The 16,501-nt window shown below is 43.7% G+C and overlaps 1 protein-coding gene across 1 annotated transcript in view; it reads right to left on the reverse strand.

Moving 5' to 3' along the window:
• LOC126161522 (rho GTPase-activating protein conundrum) overlaps nt 1-16,501 on the reverse strand; it is a 230,595-nt gene that overhangs the window by 100,777 nt on the left and 113,317 nt on the right. Inside the window, exon 2 of the mRNA XM_049917432.1 lies at nt 4,824-4,916. Coding sequence (XP_049773389.1) covers nt 4,824-4,911 — 88 coding nt within the window. The 5' untranslated portion in view covers nt 4,912-4,916. The remainder of the gene's footprint in view (nt 1-4,823; nt 4,917-16,501) is intronic.

The following is a 16,501-nucleotide window of genomic DNA, read 5'->3' on the forward strand; positions in this document are numbered from 1 at the left end:
CTCCGTGTGAAGCCCCAAGATCAGGCTGTTCCAACCGAGCTCCAGGGAGCCGGAGCGCTCCAGAGCGCTCACTGTGGCAGCTCGGAGCCCGCGTGGAGGGGGAAAGCGAACTCATTGCCCCCTGGCCGCATGCATCCGCAACTGACGCAATAATCCGTGTTCAATGACAGCGATGATTAGCCGCGGGAGCCCTGTATCTCTATTGGAGGAAACCTTTCTATTCATTGAGAGGGATGGTCGTCCGCAGTGTCTTGTATGTCATAAAGTATTTAATTCTGCGAAGAGGTACAATATACAACGACATTATACACGTCTTCACGCAGCGCACTACGATCAGGTAGAAGGCGTTGCACGCAGAGAACTGATAGCCAGGCTTAGAAACTACATACCAGGGGACGTAAGTTTAAAAACGGTTTCGTAATACGGAGGGTATCAAAACATGTAACATAGTTCGTGTTCTATAATGCGTTTATAATTTTCAGGTGAATGAGAGCGGAGAAAACACTACCGAATCTGCAATTCGAGCAAGCTGCAGGGTCGTTCACATCATTGCGGCGAGTGGCAAGCCGTTTTCGGTGGGACCACTCGTAAAATCGTGCAAGGGAGGTGCAGGCAATTCAAGGGGTTTGCCTGTCCAAGCAAACAATATCTCGTCGTATCCTGGACATGGCAGCGGATTTAGAGAGACAACTCAGGAAAAAGGCGGAGAGCTTTGTTGCATTTTCGCTAGCGCTTGACTAAAGCACCGACATATCTGACTGTTCTCAGCTTGCAGTCTTCGTGTGTGGTGTCGACATGGAGCTGCAAGTAACTGACGAACTCTTGGATGTGGTACCACTCGATTACACCGCACCAATACGTGACATTTTTGACGTTGTTTGTGAATCATTGGACAATTTGAATTTGCCGTGGGATAAGCTCCATTCTGTAGCGACAGACGGTGCACCACAAATGATCGGGTGTCACCAAGGTTATGCTTCTCGTTTAAAAAATAAACTCAGGGACGAATTCGGGAAAGACATTTTGACTCTTCATTGTTTTATTCACCAAGAGGCACTGTGCGCTGAAACAGTAGAGCTAGGTGGCGTAATGAAAGATGTCGTGAAGAGTGTGAATTTTGTGCCGGTGTGAATCATCGCCAATTCAAAGGATTACTGAAAGATATGGAAGCGGAGTATGGGGATATACCTTACCACAGTACAGTTCGTTGGCTGAGTCCGGGAAAAGTTCTTGATGTTTTCTTTGCCATTCGTGAGGAAATAACCCTTTTTCTCGAAATGAAAGGGGAAGAAATGCGTTGTCTGAAAGATATAAAATGGATATCAGAACTGGCGTTCCTAGCTGACATAACTATGCATCTGAATAATCTGTCATTGCGGGGCAAAGGGCAGCTAATCGTTGACATGCACGACCAGATCAAAGCGTTCATGCGAAAGTTACGTTTATTTGAGAGGCATAAGACTAATGGACATTTAACGTTCTTCAATCATCTTGCTTCTTTATAACTACCTGAAGGCACTACTTTCGGCGATTACCAAGCGAAGTTAAAGCAGCTCATCACGTCGTTTGAAACACGATTCCGAGACCTCACTAGTTTGGAAATGGAACTTAAGGTGTTCAGCACTCCTTTTTCAGTTTCCCCCGATGACTTGTCATCATCACTTCAATTGGAGATTATTGATTAGCAAAATTCAACTTTGTTGACAGACAGGTGCTTCAACACGTTTGATTTGTCATGATGGTATCATTCATTACAGCAAAAAACATTTCCCAAGCTTCACAACAATGCCGCTCAGATCATGTGCTTGTTTGGATCTACGTATTGTTGTGAGCAGCTTTTCTCAGCAATGAAAAGAGTAAAAAGTACGGAACGATCGTTTCTTCAGGATGCAACAACGAAGGCCATCCTCCGCATTAACGCTGCGAACACTTTGACGCCTGATATTTTCGATCTTGTAATGAAAAGAAAAGTCAAGCTACAGAGGCCCAATAAATTTAGTATGCAATTTCTTGTAAAACAGTTGTTTCTTATTTATTTCCTGAACATCGTATTTCCTGGTGTAGCATGTCACCACGTCTTAGCAGCTAAGAGTATGAGGTTGTCGATCTTGGAAGACGCAGCTGGCACATCAAAACGCTTGCCTTGCCGCCTGCCTCAGCCAGCCGTGCCTGCGTGCCGGCCCACTTGAATAGCCACAGCGCGCGACACGGCTCCCTGGAGCAGGGAGCGCTCCGCGGCTCACAACGGAGCCGACGAGCTGGAACAGCCTGCCCAAGATAGGCTACAACGCCGTGGCTTTGCCCTTGTTTTCTGTTTTTGTTCAAGCATGTGAATGGATGACAGGTGGCCGGAGAATATCTTTTCGACGGACGAGGGACGAGGCACATTTTATTCTGCACGGTGCTGTGAATGCACAGACCTGTCGCATATGGGGCTCTTCTCCACCATATGTTGTGCAGGAACATCCGCTGCACTCAGTTTATGCGACTGTTTGGTGTGGTTTCACAAGCACCTTGATTCTGTCCTTTTCCCTTCGCGGGTGCGTTAGATGCAACGTGACATCTGTATGCTGTAAGACCTTCTTGTGTAACACGTGATTCCAGCTTTGCAAGAACGCAACTGTGTTTAAACCACTATTTTCAGGCAGGTTGGCATGACACCACATGTCGTTTGCCATTAGAAAGACCGCGTCATCTGTAGGCAATTTCCAGATCCACCGACTTAAATCCACGTGATTTCTGTTGTGGAAATATCTGAAAGATCGTGTCTATAAGGGACGTATCCAGACTCTTCCTGATCTGAAGGATGGCATACGACGACACATCGCTCTGATTGCAACGGATATACCGTACTACGGATGCAGCGTGTTGCTGAGTTGGGCGACCATACTGCCAACATGTTGCCACTTGTGATCTTATCCTTATAAATGTGCCGGAACCACCGTTATCGTTCAAAAGTCCGCCCCCGGTAGCTGAGTGGTCAGCGCGACAGAATGTCAATCCTAAGGGCCTGGGTTCGATTCCCGGCTGGGTCGGCGATTTTCTCAGCTCAGGGAGTGGGTGTTGTGTTGTCCTAGTCATCATCATTTCATCCCCATCGACGCGCAAGTCGCCGAAGTGGCGTCAAATCGAAAGATTTGCACCCGGCGAACGGTCCACCCGACGGGAAGCCCTAGTCACACGACATTTACATTTATCGTTCAAAAGATTAATTGTGACTCATCACATTCATGTTCTAAAATAGTTTCATAAATAAAAATTGTACAATAACTCTAAGACGTCTTTGTGCACTTTCAAGTTATTCTGTGACGTTTGGACAATGTGCCCCACATCTGCGGAGCAAACTGTACAACAACATTGTTCTGTCATGTGGGGTTGCATAAAACGACGTCGGTAGGGACAGCTGAACCACCCTGTGTACTAATCGTTTCATTGGCTTATATACCGGAAATGTGTTACTTCCAAACTTCCCATTTTCATTTCTACTGCTAATTTCGTTGCTTCGGATGGTGATACACGCTTTATAGGCCAACTTTTCTGTACTATTTACGGAAGATAGTACCATAAAGAGAATAAAGGTACAGAGACATCCAAAGCCTGAAGCTTGGAAGGTAGGAGACGAGGTACTGGCAGAAGTAAAGCTGTAAGGACGGGGCGTGAGTCGTGCTTGGGTAGCTCAGATGGTAGAGCACTTGCCCGCGAAAGGCAAAAGTCCCGAGTTCGAGTCTCGGCCCGGCACACAGTTTTAATCTGCCAGGAAGTTTCATATCAGCGCACACTCAGCTGCAGAGTGAAAATATCATTCTGGAACCATCCTCCAGGCTGTGACTAAGCCATGTTTCCGCAATATCCTTTCTTTGAGGAGTGCTAGTCCTGCTTGGTTCGCTGGAGAGCTTCTGTAGAGTTTGGAAGGTAGGGGGGACGAGGTACTGGCAGAAGTAGAGCTGTGAGGGCGGGGCGTGAGTCGCGCTTGGGTAGCTCAGTTGGTAGAGCACTTGCCCGCGAAAGGCAAAGGTCACGAGTTCGAGTCTCGGCCCGGCACACACTTTTAATCTGCCAGGAAGTTTCATATCAGCGCACACTCCGCTACAGAGTGAAAATCTCATCTTGGAAACATCCAAGCCTGTGTAACCTACACCGCTAATTAAACAAAGAATGATTGTAGTCACTTGGATAAGTATGGCGGAAGTAAGGTATGTCTTGATCCTAAAATACCGTGTAACTCGTGGCCAGTCCTCACTTGTATCTTTTACAGCGTAATTCCGTTTACTAAACGTCGCTCAGTCGTCTCTGAGAGGGAACTTATATCGATTATGCAGCAGTCGCCTGTTTGGATACCGTTCCTGATACCGTCACACAGCATTAGGTGGCTTGCGGAGTATGATGCAGATGTAGATGAGCATATAACGACTTCGGCAGGGGCAGCTGAATCACCCTGAATAGTAAGTGTAAAGAACCAGGGCGGATGGGACAGAACAGGAGGACGAAATCCACCCAGTCCAAAGGCTGATGATGAAAAAGCGTAAGAATAAAGTAAAGTTCTAGAAATGGACAATTTTTGTCAAAAAAATCGTGGAACTTTGCTGCGAAATAATACCTGTGTTCACTTATATGGGGAAAGAAACATTATTTGCAGTTTTAATATGAGCACTGAATCCACTGGTTCTTCCCACACAATATCCAGACATACCAACGGCTGAGGAAGAAATGAAACAGAAAGTGACATTGTGTAGCGACGTTTCGCCTCAATATTCAAGGAGCGATGGACGACAGCTTGTTTCATATTAGACAGGTGTTTTTCAGAAATCAGCGAGACGACATACCTTCAGCATCATCGAGAGCGCCGTCGTCGTGCAGGAAGCGGAACTCGTTCAGGTACTCCTGGTAATCCTCATCGTGGTCCGCCTCCATCACTCCTGCAACAAAGGCAGACAACAGGTAAAACAGGGGCAATTTTAATGGTAACAGCGCACGCCCCATCATCACAATATCGGATCCAGCATGAAATCACGTTACTGTAAGCGTTAAGAGATCTGCACACACACACACACACACACACACACACATACACACACACACACACACACAAAGAGAGAGAGAGAGAGAGAGAGAGAGAGAGAGAGACAAAACCAACACCATCACCACACTGCTGCACTGTCTTAAATTCCAGTTGGCTGATAGCCTTCCTGGATCTACATCGATAGTAGAAGACGAAGCGAGATGCTAGTGCTACTCGAATCTGGCTCTGGGTCAAAATGTCGTGTCACTCGATGTGACAATGAAAGTCGATAGCAGTCGACGAACTCCAGCTCTGGAGACGCTATATTGATTGTATTTCGGTGTATGCGTATGGTTACTTGGACATATGACAGTATGCTGTATCAAGGCAAAAGCGCATAGAAGATTTATTACAAACACGTCACTCTTAGTATCACGTGTCACAGTTAAACGTTAGGTCATGACGGATTGGTGGTAAAAGCCTTAGGGAGATTATAAGATAAATGATAATATTGTTCTCAGCTGCTTGGGTTCAGCGTGGTCGGGTGGAGACTTAAGAAACGCCGAGTTTCGGAGTTGAAGTAGGTAGGTTCGCATCCTTTTATAGGCGAAAATGTCTCTTCATCTTGGCGTTTATAACAGATTCTGGGAGTAGCAATGACGTTTATGTATTCTTGCTTGTAAAAGATACTTGGCCGGTTTTCCCGCATATGTCGTGATTTTCGAGGGTGTGGTTAGGCAGGAACCTAAGATCACAGATTAAATTTCTGCTTTTAGGGTCTCATCGAGTTGTACGTCGCTTTAACGCCATTTTTGTGCCATATTCGAGTGACACTAACATGGGAAACTTCCCATCCCATCCCCAACTCCCCCCCCCCCCTCGATTTAGTTGTAAAATAGCCCAGTAGACATCCCGTCAAAAACTAAACACAGATCAGTCATGGAAACAGGAAGAAGGTGTACTGAACACTGGAAAAAAAGCAACATAGTGAACGGTCCTAGCGCAAGACGTGCAGCCTCGAAGGAAGAGGAAGAACCACACGCCGCGGTTGTGTGGTTACGGTGTTGGACTACGAAGTTCCCTGCGTTTATTTATTTATTTTTTCACAAAATTATGATCGATCCATCCGGTGATTGACGTGTATGTTCTCCTTCTGTAGGCTTGGCAATTGTCATACTATACACTGATTAAAGAATGAGTCATGTGGTAAGACTATATTACCGTTCCAAGTAAAAATGACGAATAGTGAGCGAGATGCCGCACAGACCTCTCACAGAAATGAAAACAACAAGTAAACGGGTGAGAACTATGTTACAACAAAGGAATTCAAGAGTCAAAACTTCCAGTGGGAACTACGCACGTGTGGAGGTACTTCGCTGTTGGAAACGGACGTTACACCACGACACAGACACAAATCTGAATACAGCAAACAAACACGTCAATGAGCGGACGGACATTTCATAATTTTGTGACAGGGAAAAAAATGGGACGCTAGTGAGATTCGAAGACTGACCTTCTCCTTCCCAGTCCAAGACCAGAACCTCGTACCCAAGACGCAGTGGCTCTTCGTATCTTCTCGAAGTTGCACATCTTAACCTGGGACCGTTCACTAACTCTATTTTGCTTTTTTCTTCAGAATTCGGTAGGCCTTCTTCCTGTTCTCTTGATCTGTGTTCAGCTTTTGACGGGCTATCTACTTGGCCGCCCTACCACTTAATCTGAAGGGGGTGCGATGGGGAGTTTCCCTTGCAAGCCGCGTCCGTACCGGCTCTGTGTGGAGCAACGGTGCGAAGTGCAGAGAAAATCCAGGAAAAGGGGTTCGGTGCAGCGCGGTGCGACTTCTGTAGACCTGGCTCTGGCCTCTCCCAATGGAGGAAGGCTTGGCAGGTAGTCATTTGTTTTTGGCTGCAGCCAACGTATACCTAGATGACAGTTCCGTTTGAGGTACCCGTTGTTGTCTGCTCTGTTCCTGTCTCGTACTTCATTCCATTTTGTACTTTTCTTTTGATAAATGCAAGTAGTTGTTGCAGTTAGGTTCTTTATTCAACACGGTTTTTACCTCTGTGTGTGATTTTTGCGGTCGCACAAGCGTGAAGGACAGGTTCAGGTGCTCGCACTTTAGTGAGACAAGCGTGCCTTAACATACTGTAGACTGCTCACTACAGTCCACGTACTTAGTCTTATCGTTTTTTATGTACTTTTCGTTCTCGAGGTAGAGCGGACTACTCGATTAACAAGCCACTGTAGTGTTAATGGCTTTTCAGTCAAACATCAGGCAAGCGATAGTGGGACAGAGGGATACCAACCGGGAATAGCTCGGAAAGAGTTATCACTTTCGACATTTGCCCGAAAACCTCGGGCAGAACTGGGGGGGGGGGGGGGGGGGGTAGGCCGTTGTGGCCGAGCGGTTCTAGGCGCTTCAATCTGGAACCGCACGATCGCTAGGGTCGCAGGTTCGAATGCTGCCTCGGGCATGGACGTGTGTGATGTCCTTAGGTTAGTTACGTTTAAGTAGTTCTAAGTTCTAGGGGACTGATGTCCTCAGATGTTAAGTCCCATAGTGCTCAGAGCCATTTGAACCATTTTAGAATCGGGGGATGGTAAATACTCTTAATTCAATTCTGGGACAATATAGCCCAGACAACCCCGCCGAGATAGCCAAGTGCGTTAACGAACATGCTGTACCGCCCTAGATACACGCCGCGTAAAAAGGAGGAGAAGGAGGCGTAAGAAGAAAATGGTTCAGGCAAAAAGAAATGAAATTTTTTGGTGTATGCATGGGTGTATTGATTTATACATAATAAAGTTGTTATATGACAAGGTACATCTGTTGAAGGAATTAATATACAAGGTTGTCCAGCTGTCCCGCCTGTGGCAGTGCGGTTTGAGGCGGCATGTCACGGATTGCGCGGCCCCTCCCTGTGTTGTTCTTAACGTAAGTTAGTTTAAGTAGTGTGTAAGTCTAGGGACCGATGACCTCAGCAGTTTGGTCCCTTAGGAATTCAGCTGCCTCTACCATGGGTTTTATGCAACCTGCAATGCCTTCGAATACCATACACAAGCTTTTCATATTCTCTCACTCACTGTGAACAAACTATTAGTCTTACAGAAAACAATGAACAGGAGCTTTTTATAGGATATTTAATTTAGTTAGGTTTTGTAGTGTGACACATTTTAGTGTTCGAGTTATTCAGGAAAAACGTACAAAAGTGACCTTCAAACGCTTTTTCCTTGAATAACTCGAAAACTGTGGCCTCCAGCGAAAACGTATCTCAGTATATAATGTAACTAAATTAAATTTCCTACAAAAAACGTCCTGTTCGTTTTTTCTGTTGGGCTAATAGTCTGCACCTAGCGACCGAGAGAATATGAAAAGCTCGCTGACGGTTTTTGAAGACGTTGTGCGTTACATAAAATTCAGAGGTACAGGCGGCTAAATCACCCTGTACATGGAGAAAATACAAAAAAGTTTAGATTTGCAGATGATGCAGTGATAGCAGAATCTGAAACAGGCTCCAAAATACCATAGAAAGCATGAAAAAGGTATTTTGAGTAAGATATATTATAAAAAAATACTAAATTATGAAGATAAATACTAAATAAGCAGAAAGCGTTGCATGTAGTAAAATCTCAATAGCAGCAAACCTACATATAGATGGAGAGAATCTGAAGCCAGTCACCAGCTTTAAATATCTGGTTAGTAGAATAACAGAGGATGGTAGATGATGGCATGTGATCAAATGCAAAACTATACAAGCTAAAAACAGGATTCGAAACTACTAATATCGAAAAATGTCAGTTTTAAACACCAGGGAACAGGAGATAAAAACTTTTTTGTTTGAGCATTGGCCTATATGGCTTGGAGACGTGAGCAGTAAGGTAGCCAAAACGGAAAAAAGACAAGATTTTTAGGTATGGTGTTACAGAAGAGTCCGAAAGATTTCATGGATAGAGTGAATGAGCAATGGAGAGGTCTTCAACAACAAAGGAGAAAAAAGATCGTTTTGGACCAGTGTCAAGAAACGGAGGGACCGATTGGTTGGATGCCTATAAAGGCATTGTCCCTTCAATGAGAACTTAACAGAAGGAAAAATGACTGAGACGAATGCTCGAAGGCTGCCATATGCCAAGCAGATAAAATAAATCTGAAATGGACGGTATACTTGGAAAGAACGATTGAGGGCAAAAGGCGACGAAGAAGAAGAAGAAGAAGAAGACAGTTAGCTACTTCATTTACATGTGCATTGTACATATGCTGCTGCTGATCACGTAATCTTACGTGTATGTAACATTGAATTATAAATTAGAAGAAGTGATGAACCTGCAAACATTAGGCCTGAACAGTATACATACACTACAACGCTTCTGGCACCCCTCTTATTGCCTAGGTACTGTCGGCCTTTACTAAAACAAGCTCCACACCAGATCATGAAGGTCCAAGAGATGTCTACCGGCCGCCGTGTCGTCCTGTACCTTATGGCGTCATGCAAATCCGGTATAGAGGGGCATGTGGTCAGCACACCGTCTCCCGACCGTTTTGCAGACTTTCCAGACCGTGTAGCCGCTACTATTAGGTCACGTAGCACCTTAGTTGGCATCACGAGGCTAAGTACACCCCATACCAGTCATCCTGTCAAGGAAAAATCCCTGGCAGTAACGGGAATCGAACCCGGGTCCTCCGCATGGCAGGCAGCTACACTGACCTCTCAGTTACAGAGTCGGACGTCTCCACATACTACTACTACAGATCAAAGATGACGACGGAAGGAGTCCAGTGTTTACGACATGGGTCACGTGGAAGAGGCTCTGAGCACTATGGGACTGAACATCTGTGGTTATCAGTCCCCTAGAACTTAGAACTACTTAAACGTAACTAACCTAAGGACAGCACACAACACCCAGCCATCACGAGGCAGAGAAAATCCCTGACCCCGCCGGGAATCGAACCCGGGAACCCGGGCGTGGGAAGCGAGAACGCTACCGCACGACCACGAGATGCGGGCTCACGTGGAAGAAGGAGGGGGAAGAGATGATGGGTACTCCCCGTTTGACCATGCTTTTCGTGGTCTCTAAGTTACCCCAGACGAATCCTATTTCTTCAACAGGCCATGGACAGTGCCATCCTTCTCCAACTTAGCTAGTGATCCCTCTTAAATCATTATCGACGGGTCATTAGATTCTAATGGATCAAGGAACAGATCAGTTTGGAACCTCTAATATTGTTGTTGTTAGTCCGAAGACCAGTTTGTTGGAGCACTCCACGCTACTCTATCCTGTGCAAGTCTCTTCATCTTTGCTAACTACTGCAATCTACATGCACTTGCACTTGCAAAGTTTGTCAGTAGAGTGATGTCTGAGACCCTAAATAACCAATGGTTCCCAGTGGTTTGCATTCCAGCGCACCACGTTAGCTGCGGAGTCACTACCCTCCCAAGGTCGCGCCCACTGCATAGCTGTTACGTCATGCGCTTAACTTGGCGTTCGTTCCAGCATACATAACGCTGCACCCAAGACGAACGTCTTAACGAGTCACGCAAGACTCGTCGTAGTAGATCTGCAGCACGGAAAACCCAATATTTAGCGGCAAGTTGATATGTTAATGAGCTTTTTTTCCGATCTTGAAATCTATAGATATTTCATAATTTTTCAATGGCTTAATACTACATTTTGTACAAGATGTATCATTTAATTTGAGATCTTAAAACATCGAAAATAATATGCATAAAAGAAAAGAAAAACAGCGAAGGTAGTGACCTGAAACCAATGAAACTAAAACAAGGATAATTACAATGTTACGTTGATGGAATTAGATTGTGAAATGACTCGCTGTAAATAGTAGAGGATATTTTCTATTTCAGTATTAAAATAATTGATGTTGGCAGAAAGAGAGAAGTACGATAATATCAGATATAAACTTAAGTGTAAGGGGTGTTTTCTGGAGTTATTTATTTAGTGTGTAGGCTTACGTGGAAGTGAAAAGTGGATGCCACACACTACAGACTGTAAGGTTTACAAAAGCGTCTGAAATGTGGTGTCACAGAAGGACGTTGACGATTAGATGGGTAGATCGAGAAACAAACGAGGAGGTACTGAATGGAATCGACAGAAAAGAAAATTATGGCACAACTTGACTGAAAAAGGCGATAGGTTGGTAGGACACTGAGGCATCAGGGAATAGTTAATCCATACTTTCAAAAATATTATAAAAATCGATGCATGTGTGTATGTCTGTATGTATGTTCCATGTGTCTTCCTACACCAGTGGACCGATTCCAATCAAACCTCGTAGACACACACTTACTGCCTGGAAACAATTACTGTGGGGACAAGAACCACCTGTCTATCAAATGGATGGTGGTGGAAGTGAAAAAGGAGTGTCACCCACGACGCACAAATGCCCATACGCTATTCACCCAGTATTTGAGAATGAGAACACTTAATAACTTTACACATAATTTCAAACCTTTACGAAATATTTTCTCGGTCATACCCGCCAAAAATGATGAAAAGGAAAAAGTTTATCGCTTACAGTATTGTAGCTGTTCACTCAGGAAACTGCTGCATTAAGTTTTAACTTATGACGTTTTTATTTGTTACTTCTTTATTACCAACTATATTTACGACGCATTTTGCATATGGTATTCACATATATCATTGAATGTACCTGCAAAATTATATCTTTGTAAGAAACATAGTTCAGGATATATGACATTATGAACACTGAGAGGCGTGAAAAACTACTCCATCATGCATGACGTTTAAATTTATTACTTCTTACTGTTACTCTATTCGCAACACATTTTGCAGACAGTATTTACAAATGCCGCTAAATGTACCTACAAAATTATATCGCTGTACACACGTAGTTAGGGAGAAAAATGCTTCAAATGGCTCTGGGCACTATGGGACTTAACATCTTAGGTCATCAGTCCCCTAGAACTTAGAACTAATTAAACCTAACTAACCTGAGGACATCACACACATCCATGCCCGAGGCAGGATTCGAACCTGCGACCGTAGCAGTCCCACGGTTCCGGACTGCAGCGCCTAGAACCGCACGGCCACCGCGGCCGGCAGTTAGGGAGATATGACGTGGTAAACACTGAGGGTGAAAATGACACTGCAGGGCGAAATTTGCAAGCGATGCAGGTGAAATATATTACACGCACGTGAAATATATGCGACACGTTTTGCGGGCAAAGATGTGGGTAAAAACCTCCTTCGAAACCACTGGATGGATTTCAACCAAACTCGGTACACATATTACTTACTATCTGGAAAGAAATACCGCGAGGGTAAGAACCAGGAAACATCTATGTTGGGGGAGGGGGGGGGGGGCAGTGATGACTTGGAGACAGATGGGAGATCAAGAGATGGACAGATAGAGAGGGACAGAGGACATGGACGCAGATATGGGGGAGGAGGGGATGGACAGATACAGATGGAGGAGGAGATAGAAGGAGTGACGAGGACATAGAGGGGGCAGCAGGAGATGGCTTCAGAGGGTGGAGGAGCTTATGTGCAGAAGGGAGATGTACAGAGGAAGAGGAGGTGGACAGAGAGAGGGGGTAGAAGGAGATGAATAAGAGTCCCGCATAACTGCTGTACTAAAATTTCTTCCATTCCTTAGGCTGTGTGGTATCGCAACCACATGTAGAATATTTGAATTGAAAACAGTCTAGGGCACAACGTGTTCTTTTGTTAACAACGCGTTTCGTGGTGCATCTTCAAATTATCTTAAAACTTCACTTTTACAGCACACTGAAAACAATAAAACGACTCTGTGCTAGACTGAAGCACGCGTTTAATTGAAAAATTGTGTGCTGGTCACCAAATAAGAAGCCACCAACTGATAAAAAGATGACTTTAATTGACGAGTTTCGTGCAGGACCCATCCTCAGATTGTCTGCAAACCAGATATGCGTAGGAAATAACAGAAAATGTAACTCTACAAAGCATCTACAAGAGCATGAAACTACTAGTATCGTCGAAATTAAACAGTTGAAATACAAACCATGAACATCTGGAATCAAATGTATAAAGACAGAATGTAACAAACAAAGCTGTCAGATGGCTCAAATGGCTCTGAGCACTATGGGACTTAACATCTGAGGTCATAAGTCCCCTAGAACTTAGAACTACTTAAACCTAACTAACCTAAGGACATCACACACATCCATGCCCGAGGCAGGATTCGAACCTGCGACCGTAGCGGTCGCGCGACTCCAGACTTAGCGCCCAGAACCGCTCGGCCACTTCGGCCGGCGCTGTCAGATGTATAAAGACAGTATGTAACAAACAAAGCTGTCATGGTAGACTAACCGACTAGCTACAACGTGATAACCAGGAAGACAATGTAAGCCACTAGCGGGCGGTGATGAATACAAAAGTAATGCTACGTTGCGGCAAAAGCAGAATTTTTTTTTCTTTTTCATAAGAAACGTAGCATACAAAATTAAAATTTTAGAAAAGTTTACAAAGTGTGAATAATAAAATTAATGAAGAATAGAAATTTACGGCTCTGTAGGAAATACCATCGACAAGGAAAGACCCACGAGTAAAATGAAAGATAATAAAACAAGTGTAGGAAACAATTTAATAAGGTACAATAAAATAGAAATAATAAAAGCAATCGTAAGATGGGGCAGGGACACTTAAACCATTACAAGATTAAGTGAGGGAGATCGTGGAAGTAAAACTCGTTAAAACGTAAAATAAATAATGTAGTAATTGGAAATTGACCCTAAATAATCAAAAGTACGAGGGCATGCACATGAGTGCTTATTCGGTACATGAGCATTAATTATAATACCAGTATTCAAGGATGCGGGGATTCGAACCCTCAATTAATACATGTAACAAAAATGATCAAGTATGGGAAACAGCTGCAAGAAGGTGGAGGCATATATAATGGGATAACACATGTGGGAATGGATGGAAATACGGCTCCAGTATTTCATTGAATGTTTTAAAGAACCACGTGTGCCTAGAAGACAGCTGTTCATTCAAAATTTTAAAAGAAATTCTACTTTTGTCGTTTCGTCGGACTACTGTTGTTTTCATCATCGCCCTCTGGTGGCTTAAATTGTCTTCCTGGCTATCGCGTTGTAGCTAGTCCGCTAGTCTGCCAAGACAGCTTTGTTTGTTACATACTGTCTTTACACATCTTATCACCAAGATGTTCATGGTATGTATTTCAGCTGTTTAATTTTGACAGTACTTGTAGTTTCTACATCTGCACCCACATCTAGATGGCTACTTTGTAAATTACACGTAAGTGCCTGGCAGAGGATTCAGCGAGCCACCTTCACATTAAGTATCTGTTATTACACTCCCGAACAGCGCGCGGGAAAAACGAATACTTGTATCTTTCCGTGCGAGTTCTGATTTCCCTTATTTTTTATGATGATCGTTTCTCCCTATGTAGGTCGGCGTCACCAAAATATTTCCGCATTTGGAGGAGAAAGGTGGTGATTGAAATTCTGTGCAAAGATCCGGCAGTAACGAGAATTGCCTTTGTTTTAGTGATGTCGACCCAAAACCCTGTATCATGTCCGTGACGCTCTCTGCCATATTTCTCGACAATACAAAACGTGCTGCCCTCCTTTGAATTTTCTCGATGTATTCCGTTAATCTTATCTGGTAAGAATCTCACATCGCACAGTAGGACTCCAAAAGAGAACGGACAAGCGTAGTAGTAGATCTGTTGCATCTGTTGCATTTTCTAAATGTTCTGTCAGTAAAACGCAGTCTTTGATTTGCTTTCCCCACAGCATTTTCTATGTGTTCTTTCCAATTTAAGTTGTTCGTAATTGTAATGCCTGTGAAGTTAGTTGAATTTACGGCCTTTAGACTTGACTGATTTATCGTGTAACCGAAGTTTAAAGCATTCCTTTAAGCACTCATGTGGATGCCCTCGCACTTTTCATTATTTATGTCAATTTCCAAATCTCGCACCAGACAGATGTCTTATCTAAATCATTTTGCAATTGGTTTTGGTCTTCTGATGACTTTACCAGACGATAGACGACAGCATCAGCTGTAGAAAACCTGAGACTGCCGCTCGTATTGTCTCCTAAATCGTTTATGTAGATAAGGAACAACAGAGGGCCTAAAACACTAGCTTTGGGAACGCCATAAATCACTTCTGTTTTACTTGGTGACTTTACCTCAGTTACTACGAACTGTGACCTCTCTGACAGGAAATCACGAATCCAGTCGGAAAACAGAGACGATATTCAATATTCCATAAGCCCGCAATTCGATTAGAAGCCGCTTTTGAAGCACGGTGTTAAAAGCCTTCTGGAAATCTAAATATACAAAATCAATTTGAAATCTCTTGTCGATAGCACTCAACTCTTCGTGTGAGTGAAGAACTAGTTGTGTTTTCTAAATCTGTGTTGACTGTGTGTCAAAAGACCTTTCTCTTCAAGGTAATTAATAATGTTCGAACAAAATAATAATGTTTGCACAAATAGGCGCAGTCTAGCAATCTGTCGTCACGATTCCTTAAGATGAGTGGAAATGACAGAAGAGAGGGTGAGAATCGAGACTTCTCAATTTGCATAAGCGACGGATACTGCTTATTTGCTATCAAACGACATTATCTGCTGCATAATTTTCATACTTAGTATGGTTGTATTCTTCCTGTGGGGCTTTATGTCACAATTACGAGGAGGAAATCAACAGAGATGAGGGCGCAGGAGACGGACAGGGAGAAGAGGAAGGAAATGGAGTCATATAATTGGAATAAATACCGGAATAAACACCCGGGCTACAATGGGTACTCTGCTAAAAAAGATGTGCCCAAAAATGACTAGCGTGAATAACTGCAGCAACAGCACTGTATGTGTGTGTGTGTGTGTCTTCCAAAAAGACACATACCATCGCCTGTCGAGGAAATTTTCGAGTCAATACACAAACAAACAAAATGAACAATTAGAGAGACTTAAGTAAAGGGAGCAATACGCATTATAATCCTGTGAAAGTAGACGTATTGTAATAATTGATATATAATCCTATGACGGATGTACAGTAATTAGACGCTAACGTCAACGTAGCAAGGTAATGTGATAAGGGCCAAGGATTACGGCGAAAGCCCACAGTATACAGACCTCGTCAATAAATGCCAGATAACGCGAGCGAGCCCCGTGAATACCTATTGTCTAAATATGTTAAGTCTATCTGTCACTTCTTGTCTACGAGGGGTTATATCATTATCAACATTAAGCCACAAACTGATGGAATTTAGTGAAATGTCAATACCCTAACAGTTAAAAATACGAAAAACGGCTATGTTCTTTAGAGAAGTTAAGACAGTATTTGCGACAGACTGTAGCACGATTCTGCTCCTAACAACGTACATTTCGCGTAAGGACCAGGAATCAAGATAAGAGGGATCTGGGCTCGTAAGGGAGCACGTAGAATGCAGACTGTCAGACTGACGTTTTTTCCTCGCTCCATTTGCGAATAGAACAGGAAAGGGAACAACTACAAAGTGGT

Source organism: Schistocerca cancellata, chromosome 2 (genome assembly GCF_023864275.1).
Source record: "Schistocerca cancellata isolate TAMUIC-IGC-003103 chromosome 2, iqSchCanc2.1, whole genome shotgun sequence".
Lineage (NCBI taxonomy): Eukaryota > Metazoa > Arthropoda > Insecta > Orthoptera > Acrididae > Schistocerca > Schistocerca cancellata.